At 39.6% G+C, this 24,461-nt stretch overlaps 1 protein-coding gene across 2 annotated transcripts in view; it reads right to left on the bottom strand.

Annotated features, from left to right (window-relative positions):
* Positions 1 to 24,461, bottom strand: part of DAPK1 (death associated protein kinase 1) — a 90,428-nt gene that overhangs the window by 15,556 nt on the left and 50,411 nt on the right. Inside the window, exons 1-15 of one of the 2 annotated variants that reach the window (XM_017806272.1) lie at positions 23,605 to 23,760; positions 21,592 to 21,695; positions 21,262 to 21,310; positions 21,092 to 21,118; positions 20,516 to 20,668; positions 20,323 to 20,368; positions 18,587 to 18,676; positions 18,083 to 18,175; positions 16,394 to 16,513; positions 15,188 to 15,286; positions 14,303 to 14,401; positions 13,053 to 13,151; positions 11,577 to 11,774; positions 9,287 to 9,484; positions 7,500 to 7,598 (exon numbers count right to left, since the gene is read on the bottom strand). In XM_017806272.1, coding sequence (XP_017661761.1) covers positions 7,500 to 7,598; positions 9,287 to 9,484; positions 11,577 to 11,774; positions 13,053 to 13,151; positions 14,303 to 14,401; positions 15,188 to 15,286; positions 16,394 to 16,513; positions 18,083 to 18,175; positions 18,587 to 18,676; positions 20,323 to 20,368; positions 20,516 to 20,668; positions 21,092 to 21,118; positions 21,262 to 21,310; positions 21,592 to 21,695; positions 23,605 to 23,654 — 1,524 coding nt within the window. In that variant the 5' untranslated portion in view covers positions 23,655 to 23,760. Of the gene's footprint in view, positions 1 to 7,499; positions 7,599 to 9,286; positions 9,485 to 11,576; positions 11,775 to 13,052; positions 13,152 to 14,302; positions 14,402 to 15,187; positions 15,287 to 16,393; positions 16,514 to 18,082; positions 18,176 to 18,586; positions 18,677 to 20,322; positions 20,369 to 20,515; positions 20,669 to 21,091; positions 21,119 to 21,261; positions 21,311 to 21,591; positions 21,722 to 23,604; positions 23,761 to 24,461 lie in introns of those variants that run through there. The other variant, XM_017806273.1, reaches the window with a different exon arrangement.

Raw genomic sequence — 24,461 nt, 5'->3', positions numbered from 1 at the left:
TTCAGAGCCTGAGAGCAAAATCAATACTCCTCCCTCTGAACTCCTCTTCACATCTGTTATAGGATGATAGCGATTTCTAGATATTACCCACTGAACAGATCTAGAAGTTTACAAAGAGGGGACACATCAGAATATTCACTCACACAAATAGCAGGTGAATGTTTGTTTACCAATGGATAAAAACTGACAGTGGCACATCTGTCACTGGAGGATTTCAGAAACTTTCTAAGAGACGCAGTTTAAATTGCATCAGCAAATTTAAAAGGAGAAGCAAAGTTGCCTTCATCATTCTGGTCTTGCCACTTAATTACCTATGTTTCACAGATCAGAAGTTTAATATTAAAAAGATTGAAAGAAAAATTGTTCACTACTTTGACTCTTACAGCACCATTAATGCTATCGTTTTAAATTTTGGTTAGAGGTAAGTAATTTAGGAGCACTTTGCTTATTTCACTTTCTCAGATAAGAACTCTCAATAATTAAGTAGCATTACCAGAAAATTAAGATTTCTTTTTTTTGTTTTCTATCTTTGATTTTACTAATTTTTCTTGCAAAACCTGCCTTGTATTAAGAAGTTCCTGAGGTTACTTTAGCTATTATCTCTACATATGAAATAAACATCTTCAGTACCCGCAGAAGCTATTTTCAGACTTCCAAAATATTTGTTAGGCACTTCAAATAGTGCAGTCAGAACAGGACCAGAGCTTTAGCAAAAAAAAGTCAAAATTGTAGTTGGTGGCATGAACTGACTAAATTTGCACCAGTACCTTACCCTTAAATTCCTACTATAGTTGATATGTTATTGCAACTTTAGTAAAGAAACATCTCAACACATTTTTTTAAATTAGTTTTCCTTAGAGAAGATGTATCAAAGGGGAGGAATCTCTTTGCCTGTGCTGACTCTCACCTCCAAATGCCAGTTAATCCTGAGTGCCTGTTGTATGAGAGGAAGAGTGGTCTAGCGGCTGGGCAGCTCGCCTGCCATCAGCAGAACTGCTCCAATACATGTGGTGTTTCCCAAGTTTTTGGTCTTGGGCATGTGCTGGGGAATTAAACACCTTCAAACAGAGGAGAAATCATGGTCCCCTTCTTCAGAATCTGCATGGAAAAAGGATGCAGCCTACACCAACTAAAGTGTGAATTTTATCCCAATCCTGAAATTTTTGGCTTCCTCTTAAGAGAAGTCCCCAAAGACAGACTGGTACAGCCTTGGCATTGCACTCTCCCAGAGTGCAGTATGTTCCTGTTGCGACATAAGGTTGGAGAGGGCCTGGCAAACTCCAGTACGAAGCACATATGCAGTGCCAGATCCCTGCATAGGCACTGTCCCTTTGAATCAGGGCATGTCCCACACCTGATTGGTGTACCACAACTGGTTTGGAATGGCTTGAGTAACTTCACACCCTTGTTTACTTTATCTCATTGGTCCATGGGTGTTCTGGCTTCAAGCCTGACTTTGGCTAAACAGCTGTACTCTGGTACACCGTTTGGCTAGCTCAGGCACAGCTATTTGGACACAAACACAATGGAAATAACCATCTGGTGAGTATTCAGCAAAGAGTGTGAGTGGTAGTGGCTCAGCCAGAGTGTGATCGATGAGCAGGGTTGTAAAGGGATGGAGGTGACTGCTCCAAAAACTTGAACAATGGCAAAAGGAATGGTTCCAATTGCTAAACATCTAAATAGATGTGTGCACAGAGCAAGCCTACCTGTACCAGCAGGATGGCATGGCCATGACCCAGAGCTCTCTTACACTTTGTAACAGTATCCGAACTCAAGAATAATCTTGGTTCAGACTGTAGTGAAGGAAGAAAACCTTAGAAGATCACCCATCGGGGTTTTCACAAAACCTTTTGCTCAGATATTGCTTGTAGGTTAAGCCTTTTGCCTCTGGTTCTTACCTGAGCAACACTACAGCTATATGCCTGCGTGGCCATGTATCCCTCTGACTGGCACCTAACTTCTGCATTTGACTTTGAACCTGTCTCTTCACTATGGATTTACCTGGTGAACACTCAAGCTTTGGCTGATCATGGCCACTGAGCTCAGTTCCTAACCTTGACTTAACTACAGACTTGCCTCATTGTTATGGACTTGTCTGGTGACCCAGACTCTTTGTTGAAGCTGGTTGTCATCACTAGACCCTCTCTGCTTGCCTTGCTTGGGATGGGACCCTTTCTGGGATGGGACCCTTTCTATGGGATGGGACCCTTTCTGAAGAGGACATCGTCCCTACTTGCCTTGTTTAATCCTTGTTCCCAGTTCACCTTCCCTTATGGAGCAATGCCTTTGCAAAGGCATTGCCTGACAAGCATGATTTTTGAAGTACACAGTCACCAGTCCACACAGTAAACAGGACAGGAAGAAAGGAAAAGAAATTAACAGAACAAAGTTTCCTTTTTTGTCCAAAACTATGAACAAGATGATGCTGTTTCTCTGCATATCTACTGCAGGATGAATGTCCACTATAGAGCACAACAAGATTTAGAAACTACATCCACAAGCGAAATAGCAAGTTATTTTCCTTTTCAAGGTTTCCTGAAAAGTATAGAGTATCTATGCATTGCAATGGCAATATGTAAGCAAAGCTGATATCTAAAAAGGGTTGGTTACAGGATCCATGAAAGCATATTTTACACCTAGTGGTAATATTTCATCACAATTGCTGACTAGCCCCTATGTTGCAAATCAGACAGCTATGCCTGCAAGAGCTGGATAGGAGTTAAACTGGAATTTGCAAGCATCTTCATGAAAAATTTTTAAGCAATCTGATAATTTTAAAACTCCGATAAGGAGAAGCCAAGAACATGGTGCCAGTTAGCAAGTGAGCACAATGAATTTTTTAGGGTAATTTTCAAACATTTGACATGATTGTATATGCCAGGAGCAGAAGATGCCGTGTGAGGCCTAATCAGCTGACCAGGGGGTGGAGTTGAGGTCACTGGCAGGAGATCTAAACTGCTCCAGGGAGCACAAGGGACCCGGAGTGGGCAAACAGGGGTGTGGCATGGCACTGAGGTTGTGGCATGGCAGTTCGCGCAGGCAGGGCACAGCCACCCTCCCAGCTCTCTCTGGTGGGTTGTGAGGTAGGTGTGTGGATGTGGTTCGTTTTTGTTTGGTTGGTTTTGTTTGGTTTGGGTTTTGTTTGTTTGTTTTGTTTTTTCTGCAAGTCAACTCAACCCAGCAATGGTTTCCGAATGAGCAAAAGCAGTTGCTGCTGCTATCAGGAGCAGTGTGCTAACCCAGACAGAGCCCCCCAGGAAGGACGCAGCTGTTCAGGTCTCTGGCTGCACAGAGTGTCTGAGCCTGGTGTCAGTACCACAGGACAGTGTGAGAGACGCCTGCCTATGATGTGAGCAGGTGAATGATTTGCTGTGCCTGGTGGCAGAGCTCAAGGAAGAAGTGGAGAGGCTAAGAAGTATTAGAGAGAGTGAAAGAGAAACAGACTGGTGGAGTCTATACCCTTTTGACCCCAAAAGAAGTCCAGCAGGAGATGGTGAAGCCCTACCCCTCCTGCCATCAGGCAAATGGAGCAAACCAAGTAGGTGGGGAGGTATGGAAACAGGTCTCTGATCGAAGAGGTAAAGGAATCTCCTCCTGACCCCCATCACCTCCCACAGTGCCCTTAAAGAACAGGTATGAGGGCCTGGACCCAGAGAGTCAGGCAGAGGGCTGTCAAGATCTGTCTGGAGGGTCTCCCGGATGCACGCCACCAGATGGATTACAACCACAGCTATAAAGAAAAAAAGAAGGGTAGTTGTAATAGGTGACTCCCTTCTGAGAGGAACTGAGGACCCTATGTGCCAACCAGACCCATCCCACAGGGAAGTCTGCTGCCTTCCCTGGGCCACGGTGAGGAACATTAGTAGGAGACTCCCTGAGCTAATCCAGCCCTCTGTCCAGGCTGGTGATCCAGGCTGGCAATGATGACATTAATGACAGAGGTGCCAGGGTAATTAAAAAGGACTTCAAGCAAAAGGAGGGGCAAGGAAAACCTCCATTCTTTGTTGGACATGGGGGGGAACATAGTCACCAAAGATGAGGTAAAGGCTGAGGTACTTAACACCTTCTTTGCCTCAGTTTTCAACAAGAAGACAGGTTGTTCTCAGAACAGCTGTCCTCCGGAGCTGGTAGACAGAGACAGGAAGCCAAATAGCCCCCCTGTAATCCAGGAGGGAACAGTTAGAGACCTGCTGAGCCACTTGGATCCTCACAAGTCTATGGGACCAGGTGGGATCCATCCTAGGGTGATGAGGGAGCTGGCAGAAGAGCTTGCCAAGCCACTCTCCATCATTTACCAACAGTCCTGGCTCACTGGGGAGGTCCCAGATGATTGGAAGTTGGTGAATGTCACGCTGATCCACAAAAAAGCCTGGAAGAAGGGCTCAGAAAACTACAGGCCTGTCAGCCTGACCTCAGTGCCTGGCAAGGTTATGGATCAGATCATCCTAAGTGCAATCATACAGCACCTACAGGATGGACATGGGATCAGACCCAGCCAGCACAGGTTTAGGACAGGCAGGTCCTGTCTGACCAACCTGATCTTCTTTTATGATCAGGTGACCTGCCTGGTAGATGAGGGGAAGGCTGTGGATGTGTCTACCTGCACTTCAGCAAAGCCTTTGACACCATCTCCCACAGCACACTCCTGGAAAAGCTGCAGCCCATGGCTTGGACAGGGGCACTCTGTGCTGGGTTAGGAACTGTCTGGAGGGCTGAGCCCAGAGAGTGGTGGTGAACGGTGCTGCATCCAGTTGGCAGCTGGTCACTAGTGGTGTCCCCCAGGGATCAGTGTTGGGCCCAGTTCTGTTTAATATCTTTACTGACGATCTGGATGAGATGATTGAATGTACCACTAGTAAATTTGCAGGTGACACTAAGTTGGGGGGGAGTGTTGATCTGCTGGAAGGCAGGAGGGCTCTGCAGAGGGACCTGGACAGGCTGGAGAGGTGGTCTGATTCCAACGGGATGAGGTTCAACAAGACCAAGTGCCGGGTCCTGCACTTTGGTCACAACAACCCCCTGCAGCACTACAGGCTGGGCACAGAGTGGCTGGAGAGCAGCCAGGCAGAAAGGGACCTGGGAGTTTGGATTGACAGGAGGCTGAATATGAGCCAGCAGTGTGCCCAGGTGGCCAAGAAGGCCAATGGCATCCTGGGCTGGATCAGGAACAGTGTTGGCCACCAGGATCAGGGAAGTGATTCTTCCCCTGTACTCAGCGCTGGTGAGGCCACACCTGGAGTGCTGTGTCCAGTTCTGGGGCCCTCAGTTCAGGAAGGAGATTGAGGTGCTGGAGCGGGTCCAGAGAAGAGCAACAAGGCTGGTGAAGGGACTTGAGCACAAGTCCTATGAGGAGAGGCTGAGGGAGCTGGGGTTGTTCAGCCTGGAGAAGAGGAGGCTCAGGGGAGACCTCATCACTCTCTACAACTCCCTGAAAGGAGGTTGTAGCCAGGTGGGCATCAGTCTCTTGTCCTAGGCAACCAGCAGTTGGACAAGAGGGTACAGTCTTCAGCTGTGCCAGGGGAAGTTTAGGTTGGATATTAGGATGGAATTTTTTACAGAGAGAGTAATCAGTCATTGGAATGAGCTGTCCAGGGAGGTGGTGGATTCACTGTCCCTGGAGGTTTTTAAGATAAGACTGGATGTGGCACTGACTGCCATGGTCTAGTAAGTACGGTGGTGTTGGATCAAGGGTTGGACTTGATGACCTCAGAGGTCTTTTCCAACCCAGTTGATTCTATGACTTTCAAAGGTTACCTGACAACGTTCATGCAATCAAATTCAAAATCAAAGTAGTCCCAAAATAGGCTTTAGCCTAGGAAGGAGGCAGGGAATACAGCTCGACTACTTAACAGTGCCAGAAAAATGAACTCCTGAGAAATGGCATACTGAAAGAAGAAAAAGGTAATTAATTCTACTGCACTAGCTCAGAAGGAGTTGTTAGTAAGCTTTTCAGAACAGTTTAACATCCACCTAGCAAGCTTATGCAAAAGTGAAATCTTAACATCACAACATGCAAGATCCTCCTGTTCTCCCCTCCTTTTGCCTTCTCTCTGCCACCACACTCCTGGAATAATGCATCATTATGTATATTCAGTCTGCTTCTCCTGATAGATTTAGTATCAGCAATATTTACTTTGTTATCTCCTTCAAACTGATCTAAACTAAAGAGATAAAAAGTATTTTTATCTTGGAAGGGCAGTGTCCACACAGGCAATTATACGAACACAGCCATTATGACATAAATGAAGTGCAACAGCTCAAGAATTCCCCCATCGCCTTTTTATCTCATCTCTACAGTATGTAGTAGTGAAAATACATATACACAATAGTCCAAAACAAAAAACCAAAAAAGACAAAAACAGGTGACAAAGGAAATCTGTAGAACATCTCACCAAGTGCACTGCATGCACATTTCATTACTATTGATTAATACGAGACATGGCGATTACAATCCAGTAGTTATCAAAAAGTAATGAGGTGCTAAACTTGTTTAAGCCACAATTCCAAGTGCACTGGTATTCTCCTGCTACGTAAGACACATGCTTAGAGGAAAAAACTGCAGTACTAAATCTAGAGGAAAACAACAAAAATTTTTGTATTTTCTACCAAATGATACAGAAGTTTTCTCCTTTTCCCCCTCCATTGCAGCTGTCTCAGGAATAATTTGTTAGACAAGAACTCTAAAAACTTGAACTCAACTAAAATCTAATGACAATGTGTTTTCAACATACAGACCAAAAGTTATTTCTGATCAGAATACACCGGTTACGGTGAGTAGCAATGCAATGTGATCCAATGGATCCGAAAATAAAATATGGCTATTTTGTTCAAAACACACATAATGGTGTGTATGATGTCTATAACGCATCATGTGTTTATGAGGTATGCACGATGAAGGACACTTCATTCCTGCCGTGGATATGTCAGTTAGGAGGATGTTTCTCACCTTACTGAGAATCAAAAATACCTTCAGTGATACTAATTGGAAGCCATAGTAGTGCTGGATGATCTGACATGAACAATTTGTTTTACAAGGCTACTTGCAGGCTAGTTAACTTATCCATGCAACCACACTCTCCCATCATAAAAATAGATCTTTTTAAACCCATGAAAGCAAGGAAAATATTTAAGATAAATACAATGCATTTGTATATATCTTAAATGTAATGTGAAATGATGTACATATTAATGACAGTGGCCCACTGCACTTATAGAAAATGCAATGATACATAAAAGTAATTCTTAGGTGAAAAAATTATTATGTGTAGACAAAGTAGTAGCTGTACTGTACCATAATCAGTTCCAAATTCAGTTGTAAGAAGGGAAAAAGTAGATAACTGAGATATAACATATACTACTCACGTGGTATGACAGTCAACAGACTTCTTTTTTTTTAATTTCAAAATGTATTGTCCTTTTCCTACACCTCTCTATTAGTTCATTTCCTAATGTCATGCATAAAAGAAGCAAGAATAACAACAATTCTCAATACTTACAGAGGTTAATGCTTCTACATTGGCACCGGTAACACAAAGGAACCGGACAACATCAAGAATGCCATTGTTTGCTGACAGATGTAAAGGTGTTCTTCCATACTAACATGGGGAAACAAGTGTCATTACATTAGCTAAAGAATTTCACTTCAAATTTTATTACTAATAATCAAACATATTATACAATTATACATCCTGATACAAAGCAAAGGTCTTGCAAACCTGCAAGAAAAAGTACTTTTGATTACAGCTTAAGCACGGCTACCTAAAGTGTAATTAAAAACAAAGGATACAATGACTATTTAAAAAATGAGAAACAACTTTACAGCAAAATCCCTCACAACTGTGGAGGAATCCTTTAGAGTCTTTTTGGCTATATTTGAGAATGTCTTTCTAATTCCAGAAAATTTAATTGCATTTTTCTTAATTAAATATGAACCACTTAAACAACACAAATTCCTTAACCTTTAAAACCCTAGGTTCTGTTTCAATCTAAGTATTACTGAAGATTACACATCTGCAGTCTCTCCCTTCCATTCAAAGCAATAAAAAGAATGAATGAAAGAAGGCAGCCTGAAAGGTTATGGGTTTTTTGGTGACAGAGGGAGAGTGCTGTAAAGTATTGCTTCCCCAATTTTTTTCTTTTTTTCATTAATTTCTTCACTAATAACATGTCCTCACAGCACCCACTTCTGGTTTTAACTTTTTTCATTTGACAGCTGATGATTTTAATTACTGAAACCAAAAGTGACTGCACTGGACAATCCTCAAGCCAAAAGCCTTATTACTCTTTTTAGCTGGCTAATAAACTGCCAGTGCTTTGGAAATAAATAGAAGTGTTAACTAGCAAAGTGTTCTTGCCAGAATATGTACTTTTCCAGAAAAAAAACCCACAAAGAAGCTACAATACCTGAATCAAACAAATTGTAGATAGCAACATAAAGATCCCTATAAGTAACTTTTAAACTTTGAAGCATACCTAAAATTTAAATAGGGCAGAGAAAGACATTCAGAGCTAAATATCAAGCCCTAAGCACAACAGCCTGTCAGCAGAGTTCAGTGGCTGACCTTGACCTATTCAAACTAAAGTTTCCTGAAACAGCTTACTTTTCTCTTAAAGATCTCTAGAAGAAAAGCCACAATGTTAAACCTGTAAAGCATCACATTTAGTTAATCCCATACACTGCAGCACGAGCACAAGAAAAGCAGCAAACAAGGCACTAGTATCTTGAAGTTCAGGGGCAGGTAATTAAACATTCTTTTTGGGAAGCGCTTACAACAATTATGGATTGCTTGCATTTCTAGCTGGCAGTCAGCCACCAATAATCACTGCAATCAATATTTTCAGACTTCCAACATTTAGCAGATTTTTCAGAGAAATGTACCAGTCTTCAATTCTGTGTATAAATTACTGTTATATATGAAATCAAGGCCAGCAGCAATGCATTTCATCATCTGTTCTTCAGCACCTAGATGCAATCTGCATAAAGCAAAGTTATATGGCTAGGGAAGGAGGCTGGTGTATCTTTCAACATTAAGAGTTGAGTGGCAAAATATACTGTGATAATTCACCTGGGTTCTTTCTTCATGGATCTTTAATAATTTATTCAACTGAAACATCTTAGGTAAATTTGTGAGGCAAGTAATTTAATGCTTTGCATTTGGCCATTTTAAGAGACAGAAAAATCAAAGGAAAGACCTTTTCATATTAGAGAACTTTAAAAGGTCATCTAATGCAATAGATGAGCTATTAAACAATGTAGTACAGCACTCATATTCCATTTACCTACCTTATTAGTGACATCCAAACTACAATTTGCTTCACAGAGTGCCATCACAATAGGCACGTTCCCATCTTTGCAGGCCACATGCAAGGGAGTGTTGCCATGTCTGTCCTGGAAATCTACAAAACATCCTTGACTGATGAGAGTTTTAACTACTTCTGTTTGACATCTTCTCACAGCAAGATGCAGGGCTATATGACCATCCTGAAATCACAAGACAGCTTGTAAGTGAAATCTAATAATGCTAAAAATCAAAGTAATTTAGCAAAGTGCTAATCAATTTCATGTAACTGGATGCATCACCTTGCCTCAAGAAATACAATGGTTTTTAATTTGAAGGTGGAGGCAGAGAGATGTACAGTATCTGTTGGAACAAATAAACCATGGGATAAAAGCATATTTCTATTAAGCCACTGGGCTTTGCAGTGGAATGGATGAAATGCAAATACACATTCTCTACTAACAGCTTTCCTAGGAGATAGTGACCAACTGTAACAACCAGATGAATATTGTAAGTTCTATTGAAAATTCCAGTGTTTACTGATAGAAGTTAGTGATGCCAGTCATGCAATCTGCTCAGTGATCAATAATTTTAGAGATAGACAACTGTGTAACAACTTAAAGAGACAACGTAACTGGAAAAAACAATTTAATTGCTTTAGAAGCAAAAAGTTTTTTCTGAACTCACTTTAATAACTATTTAGTTAATGTGAGCAATAAAGGTAGCTATAAGGACAACCATACCAAAACTAGAAGCAATGAAATTCCAAATTTATTTGTTGGGATTACACCATGAAAGACAAATACTTATTCTGAATCAAATGGAATCATACTTTTAAATAGTTCTTATTGGAAATAAGCATGATTTGTCCAATCCATAGGAATCAAAGGCAACCAGCATATCCAGCTCTTTTAGGTTGATAGTTTGTTGCCAATTACAGAACCCAATGTTCCTACCATTTTTCAGAGAGTGTTACTCAGGAAGTGGTAACTGATAAGGAGCTATTGAATCAGTGTAGTGGGTTGGGCCTGGCTGGATACCAGGTACCCACTAAAGCCACTCTCTCACTCTCCCTCTGCAACTGGATAGAGGAGAGAGAAAAAAAAAACAGCTAAGGATTCATGAGTTGAGATAACAGCTGGGAGAGGTCACTTACTGATTACCTTCATGGGCAAAACAGACTCAAAGTGGGGATACTATTTAAATTTATTACTCTCAGAATAAGAGCCAAAGAGTGAGAAATAAAACAGTCTTAAAAACACCTTCCCCCCACCCCTCCTTTCTTCCATGTTCTCCCTCCTCCCTCTTAGCGGTGCAGCGGGACTGGAATGGGGGTTATGGTCAGTTGCTGCTGCTCAGGGAGAGGAGTCCTTCCCCTGCTCCTGTGAGGTCCCTTCACAGGACACAGTCCTTGATGGACCTCTCCAATGTGAGTCCATCCCATGGGCAAACAGTTCTTCCCAAACCACTGTCCTGTGGGTCACTCCTCCATGGGGTGCAGTCCTTCATGAATGAGCTGCTCCACTGTGGATCCCCCACAGGGGTCACAAGTCCTACCCGGAAAAAACCTGGTCCAGCATGGGCTTCCCTCTCCACAGGCTGCAGGTCTCCAGCAGGATTCTGCTCCATCTTGGGCCTGCCACAGGATCACAGCTTCTTTCATGTATCCACCTGCTCCAGCATGGGCTCCTCCATGGGCTGCAGGTGGGTCTCTGCACCCCGATGGTCCTCCATGGGCTGCAGGGGCACAGCTGCTCCACCATGGGCTGCACCACAGGCCACAGGGGCCTCAGCTCTGGTGCCTGGAGCACCTCCTGCCCCTCCTTCTGCACTGACCTTGGTGTCCACTTTGTTGTTCACATATTCTCACTCTGCTCTTCCCTGGCTGGAATTCTTTCTGCTTAACAACCTTCTGTTCTTAAATATGTTATCACAGAGGCGTTACTATTACTCCTGATTGGCTTGGCCTTGGCCAAGGGCAGGAAGCCTGTCCTGGAGCCGGCTGGCATTGGCTCCACAGGACAGGGGAAGCTTCTAGCAGCTTCTAACAGAAGGCACTCCTGTAGCCTCTCCACTACCAAAACCCAGCTACAGGAACCCACTACAATCTGCAAAAACCCAAGCACAGAAAAATAATCAGTGGACAACCTTAAAGACTACTGCAGCCATCAACAGTCTCTGTGTGAACTGCTAAGAAAGAAAATTCACGTCACAGAAACACTGCTGACTTGGCAGCACTCGAAGCAATTCCAAGATATGCCTCTGTGACACTTGTGACCTCTTAACGTAACTAACCTTGTCTGTAGCATGAAGGTCAGCCCTGTGTTCTGCCAAGCATTCCACAATATCATGGTAACCCCTAGCAGAGGCTGTCAAGAGTGCAGTCTCCCCTTCTTTGTTTTTAATGTTCACATTGCAACCTGCTTCACAGAGTGCTTTGGCAACAGAATAGTAGCCGTGCCAAGCAGCACAATGCAGTGGGGTTTCTTCTTCCTGCCAACATGGAAAATCAAAAAAAAACAGAGCTGAACCAAATATGAGGGAGAACAATTCCCAGCTTTAAAATGCAGAAAGATGACATGAAAAAAAGACAGTCTGCTAAGTAAGCCCTATAAAAAGATGTTGCAATTTCTAATGCTGACATTCTCAAAGCAAGAATAACTTCAGCTGACATACCAAGTGATTATGATACCTTCCATGTCAGCGAACCTACTTTAAATGTATCGGTGCTCCTGAAGCTAACTGTCTTGGTCTCTCACTTGAAAACTGATCCTAATTCACAAGCAGCTTCTACATCCTGTGTGTTGAGAGACTAATCCAGTGTTTAAAACAGATGGATCACCAAGGAGATGCAAATCCCACTAGACTTGCAGTTTGAGGCAGATCACCCTGCTTACCAGGGTTTTTGCTTGAACCCAGGAAACTTCAAAACATTCACCTTCAATTTCATTGTACATCAGAACAGCTAGGTGGAACACCATTAAGAAACTCAAATGTTTCACAAAAATATGCTAAAAGTAGCCCACTGAAAAGCAGGGAGGACTAAAACCCACCAAAGAAGTAACTGGATCAAATTCTAAGAAGTGGGATCTCCTTTCTGTACCTGGCAAATATCAATAAGGAGACAACTGATGCTGATAATAGCAGAGGACTTTGACTGTACTCAAGGTTTCTGTAAAAATCTGAGCATAAAGAAATAAACAAAGAGCATGTCCTGTGACTCTTTGGCCTAGGGCTGCTTGAAAAATATAAAGGTAGTCCTAGAGGATGTAGCACTTGGGGAGGCTTAAAATTTGGGTCACAGTTAAGTTTGTGTCAAATAGATTTCCTTTTTCTATTAAGACTCTTCCTTCTTGTTTTTTTGACAACAGTTCAGAGCTTTAAAGAAACTCTCCCAAGCCCTCCACTCATTTTCAAAAATGAGCTTGACACTGCAGAAAAATCCCATGGCAGCTAAAACTAAGCAGAAATCAAGGCAAAAACTAATAAAAATCTTTAGCTGAACTGACACGACCATCCATTCCTTTGCAGTGCTAAGTTTCTCCATCTTTAACCTTTCATTTTTTGAGAGAACCTATGTTTCATAACAGTGTCAGGTTCTTGCAGGTTTTTTGCATAGTCTTCATCTATTAAGAGCTATCAAAACCTCCATAATTCTGTTGTTTTTTTTTCAAATGCAAACATGCCAGAGGCTACCAGGCAAGACAAAGTTTTGACCACTCATACAAAGCCTTATTTGTTGAAAAAACCCAGACAGTGTTCATGACTCACCTTGTCTTGAAAGTTTGGATTGGATCCAATACGACAGAGAAACTGAACCACATCCACGTGCCCATACCGAGCTGCAACATGGAGAGCGGTCTCCCCAGACTGCAATTACAGAACACGTCAGTGTAATTTCATATGTCACCCCTAGATATAAACTGCCTGTACACCGTGTACAACCTGAGTGCCTGTGTGCTGCATGGGATACTCCTCCCTCTCCATAACCCAGATGCGCAGCTCTGGTCAGCAGAGCTTACAAACCAGTTGTACATAATACACCACCACCTGACAAGTAGTTATTTCTTCAAAGGCTTTCTTTTTTCAGAACCTATTTTTCTACATTATTAGTTCCAAATCACAGTCACAATGGGATTTCTGAGCAATATGAGGAGGAAGCTGTGTGTACAATTGGTGTTGAAACAGATGTCCTATTTCTATTCATACTATTTCCATATGCACCTCCACCCCCTCCTGCATATTCAAATGTAAGGAACTGGCCTAACACACCTTGGTACATCCTGGTGCATTTTGGTCATTATGCCTAATTATTTACAACACTTTTTTTAAATTATATGAAAAAGAAATGGTATTTTTATTAAGAGAGTAACCTCTTTCGTTGTAGCCCTATCAGGAGTCAAACACTAACTTTCCTAATGTACCTTGCCTTGCACTAGTTTCCTCAACAAAGCAAACTGTTTCACAAGTCTAATTGCTTCTTTACTGGAGCTTTGGCTAGTATAAAAACATTGCTATGGTACAAGACTAACAGCAACTAGTTTCTAGGGCAAATGTTGCTCAAATAACACTGCTGAAGACAAGGTAAGTGCTCATCAGCTATAAATTGTTAGGTTTCCTTATACTCAACTTAATAACAGTCAAATTTACTTGTCAGACAAAAGTGATTTTCAATCAAAAGGAATGAAAAACAGAATCACGATTTCACCCTTAGTTCCAATGAGAAATCTAGTCTTCAAGTGAAAATTAATTTAGATTTGTACTTCTCCACCTACCCACCATGTACTCACCACATTTAACATGCACGCTTGGCTAACATTTGTCAGGAAAATAATCAGTACATCCAGCTCCCGTAAAGCTCTGTTATCACAGCCCTCTATGTCAGCTCAGAAAACCACACTCAGAAAGCCAGTCAAATTCTTGGAATTATGGCCCAGTTGAAAATCATTCCAACCTCTCTCTTTGCTAAGATAAAGTTATAGAAAAAGGCTCTCTGCATGAAAAGGGAGCTATTTTCTTACCTTATCCTTAACATCCAAAGGACATTCATTATCATTGAGAAATTTCAGTGTTTCTACATGACCATGTCGAGAAGCCCAATAGATTGCATTAGATCCAGCCTGCCAAAAATATTTGATTTCAAAAGTTATTGATGAATTTAGAATCCTAATTCTAGAGGTTCAGCTGAGGTATACATGCACTTAGATGTACACAGATACACTGAAAAGCTATTCAAGCTTATATGAACACATTCACTTCTGAAAAAAATTTCAAATTGGTTCAACAACCCCACATACCAACAGTGACAACAAAAACCTCTATGCAAGGATGATTAACAGGATTACTAACTGTTTGCAAGGATAATCCTCTTCTCCCTTGTTAGGGAGTTTTTTAGAACTAACAGTCATGAGATAAAAACCTTTCTTCTGCTTACTTTGCCATGTACTAGATGGAGAAGCAGACAGTTCTTCGAGTTTGCTCTAAATGAAAACCAGGCTGTTAAAGCACATTTGGAAAAAAAAGTTTGTTGCAAAGCATATCCTCCATCAAATATGAGTTTTAGTTGTGATATTCCCCATGGCTAAAGTGTGTATTTATCATTTCATACTAAATAAAGTTCACACTTGTGTTTTAGGGCAATCACTAATTCAAACTAATTGAGGCAGTTTTGTAAGCATGAACTACATTTTAAGATTAGTATTCTTCGAATTACTTCAGCTAATAAAGTGATCGAAATCAGAGGATATACACTCATAACAAATGACATTACTGAAGATTTGTCTTTAAGTTTTTGCTGTGGAAGACAGAAAACAGGATCTACAGCTGATCTACAGTCTGAACTACTTGTCTCCTGCTAACTGTACTGAAAACCTTATAAAGAACAGTTGACAAAGCAGAACCCCAACCTTATCTTGAACATCAATACGAGATCCACGCTTTAAAAGCAACTGAAGCATCTGAATGTTTCCACAGCCGGCAGCAATCAGTAGTGGAGGTGTTCCATGCTAACAACGAAATACAAGCAAGAATGATATAATTAACTTTTGAAGGATTAAGGAAAGAGTGGAAGAGAAGGCAGGCATTGAATGTTATCTCTGGATTTCCACTTTCAAATTAAGTCTTCAGGAAATACTGTATGAAAATAATTTATTCCTTTATTAAAAAAAATTATTGCACAGCAATTTTCCATATTTTTGAGAGGAGTTCACACTAAATGATGTATCACACACTAAATGTATGCTTTTCAAATTATGAATATTAATGTTAAGCTCTCATTAGACTAGTTCGGCAAGAACATTCCCCTTTGCAATTTCTTTGTAGCTACTACACCACCTCAAAGCCACCAGCAACATCTAGGAAAGTTAAATCGGACTGCACCATTAAAACAAAAACCACAGTGATTTCTTAAATGATTCAAGACCTCAACACAGTAAAATAACAGACACTTTACTTTTATATTGCTCTTCATGAATATTTCTCAAAGTACTTTGTAATGAAGGTCAGTGTAATCATTCAAAAAAAAGTGAATATTAGGGCAGAGATGATTTATGCAAGGTTTAACAGCAGAATAAGTACGTGAAATTTGGTCTCTTGGCCTCAGCTCCAGGAGTCCCATTACTGCAGCAGCAGTGCACTGAAATACCACAGTGGGCAAGCAATTTCTTTACTGAAAATGAACACTACCATCTAACATTAGGTTCATATAACCTTTTTTTTACAGTTTGGAATTCTGTTTCTAGCAACATTTTGCAAAATCAGTTTTGGTAGTCTGGTTATTCCTATATATTCTGCCATCTTCATCTGCCACAAGAAACAATAACTGCAAAAAAAAAGCAAAGCTGATATCTGATTTACTACAGTTCTTGACAATAGACTTGAGTAAAACCTTTCAAAGGCCTAGGCAAAAAATTCCATTTGGGGCTCCATTTTAATGTCGTTTAAGAAGATTGAACAAAAAACACGATAAAATTTCTCCTAAAATAAAGGCAGAATTATTTCCCATCCCCTTGTCTTTTCAGTTCAGATGTTACATTTCTATTTTACAACCATGTTGCTCTATCCAACAGGGTTATAGCTAGTCCCCCACGCACCTCAACACAGACCCACACTACCTTGTTGGGTTGATTGACATCGTAATTTGTCAGAGATCCCAGAAGGTGCTGCAATCCAGGTACATTGTCATCATTGATGGCATGAATAATAGCTTTCATCACAAAAGAATCTTCTTCATCCTTGCAATTAAATAAGAAAGAAGAAAAATTTTTAGCTTCAAGAAAAAAATCTCTATCTCAACAGTTGCCAAGACGTCTAAAAAAATTAAAACCTAAAATTTTCAAAGTATTTTTTATAAAAGAGTGCTTCAGCTGCAAGCTGTAATCCTTCATGAAACATATGGCTAACGTGTATGTATGTTATTCAAAAACCCACACCAAAAACCCCCACACTTTTTCTAGTACAATTTGCTTCCCTCTTCTTCACATAAATCCCCATTACTCACGGAGATTCCAAATAGGTTCTTTTATTAGGTGTATTCTTTTTTTCCTCCTAGGACTTTCAATAGATAGAATACTTGCATGACAGGAAACTAATTCAATGCATATATGTGAACACTAAAAAAACCAAGAGGTACACGAATACCAACTGAAGTATCAGGTTTTGTGCCATCCACGAATACAACACAGGAGAGGTACTTTGGACCAAACTTTCATCTATTCAAATGGATCAGTTAAAAATCTAGAATGTAGATACCTCTGCAGGCATAACTTTATTTTTCTCCTAGACACTAAAAGAACTTAAATTCACAGAGCCCATTATTTGGTTTGGTCTTACCTCCTCTCTCCTGAGGTTTCAGATTTTTTTAGGACACTTAACATTAGGCTACAATCCTTTCTGCTGGAACACAGGAGTGAAATGCTGATCCAGTGTTAAAAGACATACAGATAGCTGAGGTGGGGGAGAGGGTAGGGAAGGGAGGGCAAGAAGATAGAATAAAGAGCACAGAAGCAGAAAGAGAAGGAAAAGTGGAAACATGAACATCAAGTTGCACAGAAGGGACACAGAGAAGATAATATGCACAAAAAGGGCTCTGCAGAATTTTTGAAGTTTGATCCTGTCAATGCACAGAAAAGATGATATTACCCAGATCTAAACATATTGACACACATTCTTTTCTGATTACAGGAAATTTATGAAGTGTGTATTAGAACTTGTGGAGCAAGAATGCTTTTGGATTTACAAGCATTTGCAATTGCAAAACATACAGCAGTTGCTCTTAACTACTCAACACTAGTAGTCACATATAATACCAGAAACTGAATACTGGCCAACTTTAAAATTTCCTCCTTAAATAACTGCTTGTTGTGATACTCCTGTCTAGCATTCATTGGATTCAAGAGGGAGTCGATGATTTTTAGTGTTCAGTTAAAAAAAAAAAAAGAAATATAAGGAATATTATTTTACTGTACACAATGAGTACAGTAAAATTAAAATGCCACTTTTTCACATTACAGTTGGTACAGTACAAAAAATGCTCCTGAATCAAATTTCAAAACCAAGACAGATGAATTTCTGACACTAGTTATCAGTCTCAGCATGGTAATTAATAAGGTAAATTTCAAGGTTTGTGCCATGCAGAAGATCATACTATGGATGAATGACCTCTGTAGCCTTAAAATCGATTTCTGCCTACATATGAACTTAATTAATTGTGTACATTTTCAATAGCCCAATACTTCTATTAACTGGAAACTTGTAAATTTCATCTGCAGTAAAACATTCTAAACATATAAGAACACACTTACCAGAGTATCATCACTTCTAGCAACACTCATGTTACTTCTGGACAAAAAAGATCTCGATAATCTTTGGCACAAGGATATTAAGCGCACTGATTGCTTTGTAAAAACAATAAGAAAAAAGCCATATGTAAAAAAATTAAAACAGATACTTGTGATAAGATGCTATTGCAGACATTTTAAAGGACTTAGCAAAACAAACTGAAGTTTGACTTCAACACCCCCATCTGCTTTGTATATTGCATTTGAAACTTCAACTTCTTTTGGCATTTATAATCCAAACAGAAGCACAAAACAAACAATCCACACACAAGCATTTGTATGCAGATCATTTACAAAGAAGTCTTCTCCCATACTACCATGCTCAAACACTTAATTTATTCCAAATGACAGAGGAATGTGCATCTTCTTTCTTCTTCTCCACTCTTACATGCACTGATGTTTCCCTGGAGCAGGCAATGCTACTGCATTTGTATGTGCAACATTTTGATGCATTATTGAATTACTTACTTTCCATTTTCGTCGTGCTGCAAACTTTTTGAACTTCTCCATATTCACTGCAGAAGCTTTTCTGCTAAGTGCTTGCTGGGTGTCTTTAGGCTACAAGCAAAAGAAAAAAGCTATTCTAAAATATCCCATAATTTCTGTATGTAAGACTCTGTCCTTCACTGATGGTTTCCACTCATAGTATAGTACAGTATAATAGTATCCTAATCATACTATAATAATAAAGTAATTGTAAGCACATAATTTTAATATCCACAGTACAGTGTGGCATACAGATGGAATTTCCCAAGAAAATACCTTAAAGGAAACCCAGACCTAAGAATATTCTATGCAATACAAAACACAAATGTGTTTTTTTCATTTTAAATACAACAAAAAACCACTCATCAGAACATTCAGCTTTGTCCTTCACCTCCCTCTCTGATGGAGGCATTTGATTTCTAAGATAAATCTTGTCTTCTGGGAAGGTTTCCCAGCTGATTTTAAATGCAGTCAAACTTTGTTACAGTCCCAGTGTAATCACCTGGATGCTGCTGAACACCCCCCTTCCCAGGAAAAAAAAAACCAAACAACTTATCACACCTACCAGTGCAGCAAGCTCTAAGGCTGCATCCTTTGAACTTTCTCATGGCTAATACTAACAACCAATGACTAGTGGAGCATATGAAATTTTCAATTTTATGACCCCATATTTGATGTCATTTTTATGGAGAAATCATGGGTTGGGATGGACCTTAAAGATCATCTAGTTTTAACTGCCATGGAAATATAGGTAAAGATAGTGATGGGAAAGGGGAAAAGAGGATAAGACCAGTGGGGTTTGAGTAGAATGCCTGGAAAGTTAAGATATAAGGCAAAGTAACAGGGTACAAAACAACCTGTCTCTTTGCAGCAGTGTGGGCCTTGGTCCGTGAGAGACAAACCTGGACAACTCCTGCTGCAGTGGTTTAAAATATCATTTCAATATGTTCAACTGTTTAAGATTACCTAAGCAAAAACTCAGCAGAGTGTAGTGTTTGGCATACTGATGCAGAAATGTCTGCTCTAGGATGTTGTACTGTGAACTGGAGCAGCTGTGGCACAGATAAATATTCTGCTAACTGGTTCTCTAGGAAGTGGAGTAGAGTCAAATACCCACTGTGCATCTCCAAGACCTGGGAAATCAATGGCACTGAAGGAGTTTACTAGTCACAATCAGAGTAGGATACGGAATTAAAAAAATTAACTGCCAGGTATTACTATACACATTAAAAAGGATGATAGGTGCCATTTTCTCCCTCTCAGCCCAGTAGCACCACAACCGCTTGCTCCAAACCAAACACTGAAACACTGAAGAAGTGGGCCACCAACTGCTTTCTTCAGTCTAAAGGGGAAGGACAAGAGAGAGATTGCTCTTTTTTCCTTAATCTAAATAAGGGGGTTAGAAGATGAAAAATTAGAGGAAATTGGACTGGATTCAGAGAATGTATCTTTGTCAACACAATGTCCTCTGAAGGTTAGCTTCTTTGCCCTAGTATGTCTTTAAACTCAGTGGTGGACTACTTCCCTATTGCTAACTTACATAGAGCATATACTAATGAAGCCCACATTCTGCATGTGTTAGATTTCATACAGACAGCTTTCCAAAACAGTAAGTTATTATGCCAATCTTCCTTGTTAAGGAACTTGAAAAGTGAATGCATAGTATGAAGTGAGGAATGATTAAAAACAGGACAACAGACAATGAATTACATGCTAACCTTGATCCAAGGATGCAGCAAACTGTCTTGAATAGTCATTCTCTTCCTTTAAGACAATAAAAGACAGAACTGTTCAGACAGTAAAAAATATATACTGCCTTATGTTCATTAAATTAACATCTCAAAATATCATGTAATTTGAAATACTAGATACATATGCTGCAAAAGTGCATACACATGTAAAACAACTCACTTTGGATCCTTGACTAGAAGTCTTCGTATGAAATCTTTAGCTAGGGCACTGGTATTACTGAAGAATTCTTCTTCAAATTCATAATTCACAGCAGACACATTTGCTAATGTTTCCTGTTTGGTTTCTCCAAGAAATGGAGATGCACCACTTAGACTGCAAGAAAGGCAGAACATTTCTCTCATTACATATTGTATCATTGCTGCTTCAACCCGCTGAGAACAAATAACAGTATGAAGCGAACATTTCTATTTTCCCCTTTAAGGCTGCAAACGTGCTTTCAGGAAGATGTGATCTAGCAGGGCAAAAAGCTTTGCTGTAATTTCAAAGAATACTGGTCAAGATAAAGATGTAGGACAGTCACCTACAGATTTGAAGAGTTTCCAATGCTATCTCAATGCTGATCAATGGCAATTCTTTGAATAATTACACTATAGGTTTTATTATCATACAACTTGAATCAGAATGTGCAATCAAAATGGCTTGACTTGTACAGACACCACAAAAAAACCAGATCATAGAATCAGAATTAAAAAACAACAGCATTTGCAAGAACCACCCATAGATTTTGGTACTTACAGAATATAAGTTATTACACCAATGCTCCTAGATTGAAGGAAAAACAAATAAAAAAAGGATGTGGGAGAGGAGAGAGAAACAGATGAAAAGAGAGAGAGGAGAGAAAAAAAAAGGTTAGAACATAAGAGTAACCATGAGAGATTTATTTCAGGTAAGGTCCAATAACTTACCACATATCTGCTTCAAGACCAAGAGGTTCATAATTTACTATTTCAGGAGCTAAAGGAAAAAGCAGGAAGATCAGTACTTAGCCAAAGAACAGATCTAGGTCTGACTCTGAGCCTACCTATGTCACAGGTAATAAGCTAAGATGCTGATAGATGAACACCTTAATGCAAGTCTAAGTTGAAACTGAATGCTGCGAATTGCTTATTTAAATTTCAAAATGTCATGAACTACACACAAATTACATAATCTGTAAATCAGTAAACCAAGCTAAGCCACAAATTCTGCTTCAGAGACTGAGAAAAAATAGTTTGAAGAAAAAACAGTTTTCTCACCAACAAACTCTGGCGTTCCGAAGATATTTTTGAATTCATTTCCAAAGTCAATTTTGTGGGCTAAGCCAAAGTCAATGATCTTGATTCGAGGCTTTGGTACATTCCTGTCCAACAACATTATATTTTCAGGCTTTGAGAAGGAGGAAGGGGGAAAGAAAGAGAGATTACACATAGGTATCAGTATTTGTCAGCACTGAACACTTCTCTTTACCTCCTTTAGACCTTCAGAAAAATCCTGTCTTTTCCTACTATGATCTAACTTATGCTAAAAATTAACTACGGTAAAATAGGGCTTTGTGTTGATGCTGGAGTGCTATGATTTCCACTGAGCCATGACTTTACTTCTTGTACATACCAGAGTTGCAGTTTTCATGTGGACTGACCCTAAATGAAACACACTATCTCCAGTAAAGACCACAGCCCCTCCCTACAGCCATTCTAGCAGTGTTGGGAGCTTGCAAGAAACTAAGACCTAGTTATTGGGCTAGGTTTATATTAGTCCCCGAAAGAGTTTTCTTTCACACCACATAAGCAATCAGGCAGGTACATCTTATTGCCTTTGGATCTCCCAGGGAAACTTTTGGAGTGGTCTGGCTCCCAAATTTTAAGGCTCAATATACTTTCAAAAAGGAAAAAGAGCAGGATGTCCTGTCTTTTCTACCTTATTTTGAAATATGGACTTTAGATTACTTTACACCAAAGATTTGCAAAACCAGAACAAAAAAGATAAAATGTCAAGATTATCAGCAACAGAGCCTGCTTCTACACTGCATCACTTTAACTACCATACAGAACGAGCTACTTAATCTCCATATCCTGTCATGTCCATAAGATGGTGTGCTCTGAAGAGGTCCTGGAGCCACATCCATTCTGTTCACATTGTTAAGGACTTCTGAAGTCATTAAGGACAGCTCTTCTTCATCACTCTTTTGCCTCTCTTTCCCAAACACAAGAGCTGATATGTGCAAATGCAATTTTCTTCATTTCCTCCTTGTATTTCTATTGCATACTTTTATTGTTCTGCACATTTTAATTTTTGCTGCCTCTTTTAATTTACAAATTTTTGGTATCCAGTGTAAGGATGACTTGTTTTATTACAAACATCTTGGCAAAAATTCACATTTCACATTGTAAGAAATATACTCCTTACTAGCTTTACAATTCTTTTCTCTTGCTGACTGTCACACAAAGACCAAATATATTACTGAGGTAATGTAGAGGAAACTGGAAAAGGTGTGCTTACCCTGAAATCCATTCCTTTCCCTACCTCACCCCCAAAACACTGCAAACCCTTTCAGAACTACACTTCAATGTAATATCATGACTCCTTTTCCTATTATAGATATAACTGCCAATTTCAGCAGACTTCATGGGATGTTTAGTTGCCTACCTCTGAAAGAGATCTTACAGAGGAAAAGATTCTGAAACATTAAAAAGCAGTAGCTGAGTTTAGATACAAAAAGCTCTGCTTTCATTACCAAAAAGGATGCATTTAACAGCTTTTCTGAAAACAAACATTAAAGCCCTAAAAGGAAAAAAACAGAAGAGGAAATTATCTGCTATCTTCTCCACAAAAATCTTTGTATTTAACTATGTACATTTTCAATGTAGTGCCTATAAATAATATTCATGTGAACATGTTCACATGAACAGCAAACAAAAAACCCCAAAACCATCAGTTAAAAAAGTCATCCTGTTCAGAATGTTTCATCTAGATCCCATTCTCATTCAAAAAAAAAAAAAATCATAGTTCTCATTTTTATTTCAGGTTTGTTTTCTCAGAATAGTTTAATTCCGTCAGAAGCCACCATTTCCCCTGAAGAATCTTACATTAAAAACAGACAGGAACTATTTACAGTTCAGTAACTTCTTTCCGATGGCTGAGCTTTTCTCTGTCTACATAAAAACAAAGCTAGCCCAAGATCTGCATGATGGCTGATTTGTGGCTAGCATTACAGAGGATTTTAACGGATGTTGCTTACAGCTGTTGAAGTTTTTATCAACTCAACACACCTTAAGATCAAAGTGGGCGATTTGCAGAGAGTGGAGATACTGAACGCCATTAAGTATCTGTTTGAGAAATTCTGTGGCTTCTTCCTCCGTGAGAGATTCTTTCTCGGCTAAGAAGTCGAAGAGCTCTCCCCCTGCAACCCTTGGAGAGCAGAAGCAGAGTTATTGACAAGCTTGTTTTAACTAACAGGTTCCTTTTAGCATAGCTGTTCTCAAACCAGCCTTGAAAAAGGATCCATATACTTTAAAGGCTGTCAATACCAGAAAAGATGATGAAAATTACTTAATTCAATACCCAAAATAGTTAGTAACTCCCCTTCCTCTCCCTGAAAAGAATACATTAAAAAGAGTTTTATTTTCAGACAAAAAAAGTTTAAAAAACACAAACAAACACGTTTGACAGTATTTAAATTTAAATTAAGTAAACCCCTCCTCTCTGTATGCTCATTTAAAAGAATAAAATCAAATGTGAAGTAAGTATACTCAAAACATACTAATGTAGTGGGACATTATCTAGAAAATAAAACATGAATTAGCTCATATCAGTAAAACATCAGATTTCCACACCCTCATCCAAAAATACAAAATTTAAAGCTTACTTTGAAATAATTACTGGCAGCTGTTCTACTATTCAGTTTCTAAACTCCTCAAAGCATTTAAATCTTTGAAAATAAATTCTATTCTTTCAAAATATATTCTGTTCTTTGAAGTAGTGTATACATTCAGTACCTATGTTGTATTACCACAGCTTTTCACAAGGAAAAGCCCTTAAGACTATTTCCAGCACATGTTCTAGCTGCACAGACGAAAGAAAAGAGGTAAGAGAGGGTACAGAAGCACATCTAGATTTCGCATNAAAA

The sequence above is a fragment of the Lepidothrix coronata genome, unplaced genomic scaffold, assembly GCF_001604755.1.
Source record: "Lepidothrix coronata isolate B3197 unplaced genomic scaffold, Lepidothrix_coronata-1.0 Scaffold14, whole genome shotgun sequence".
NCBI classification, from domain to species: domain Eukaryota; kingdom Metazoa; phylum Chordata; class Aves; order Passeriformes; family Pipridae; genus Lepidothrix; species Lepidothrix coronata.
Note: the sequence above shows the minus strand (reverse complement) of the source record. Positions and strands in the feature narration are given on the sequence as shown.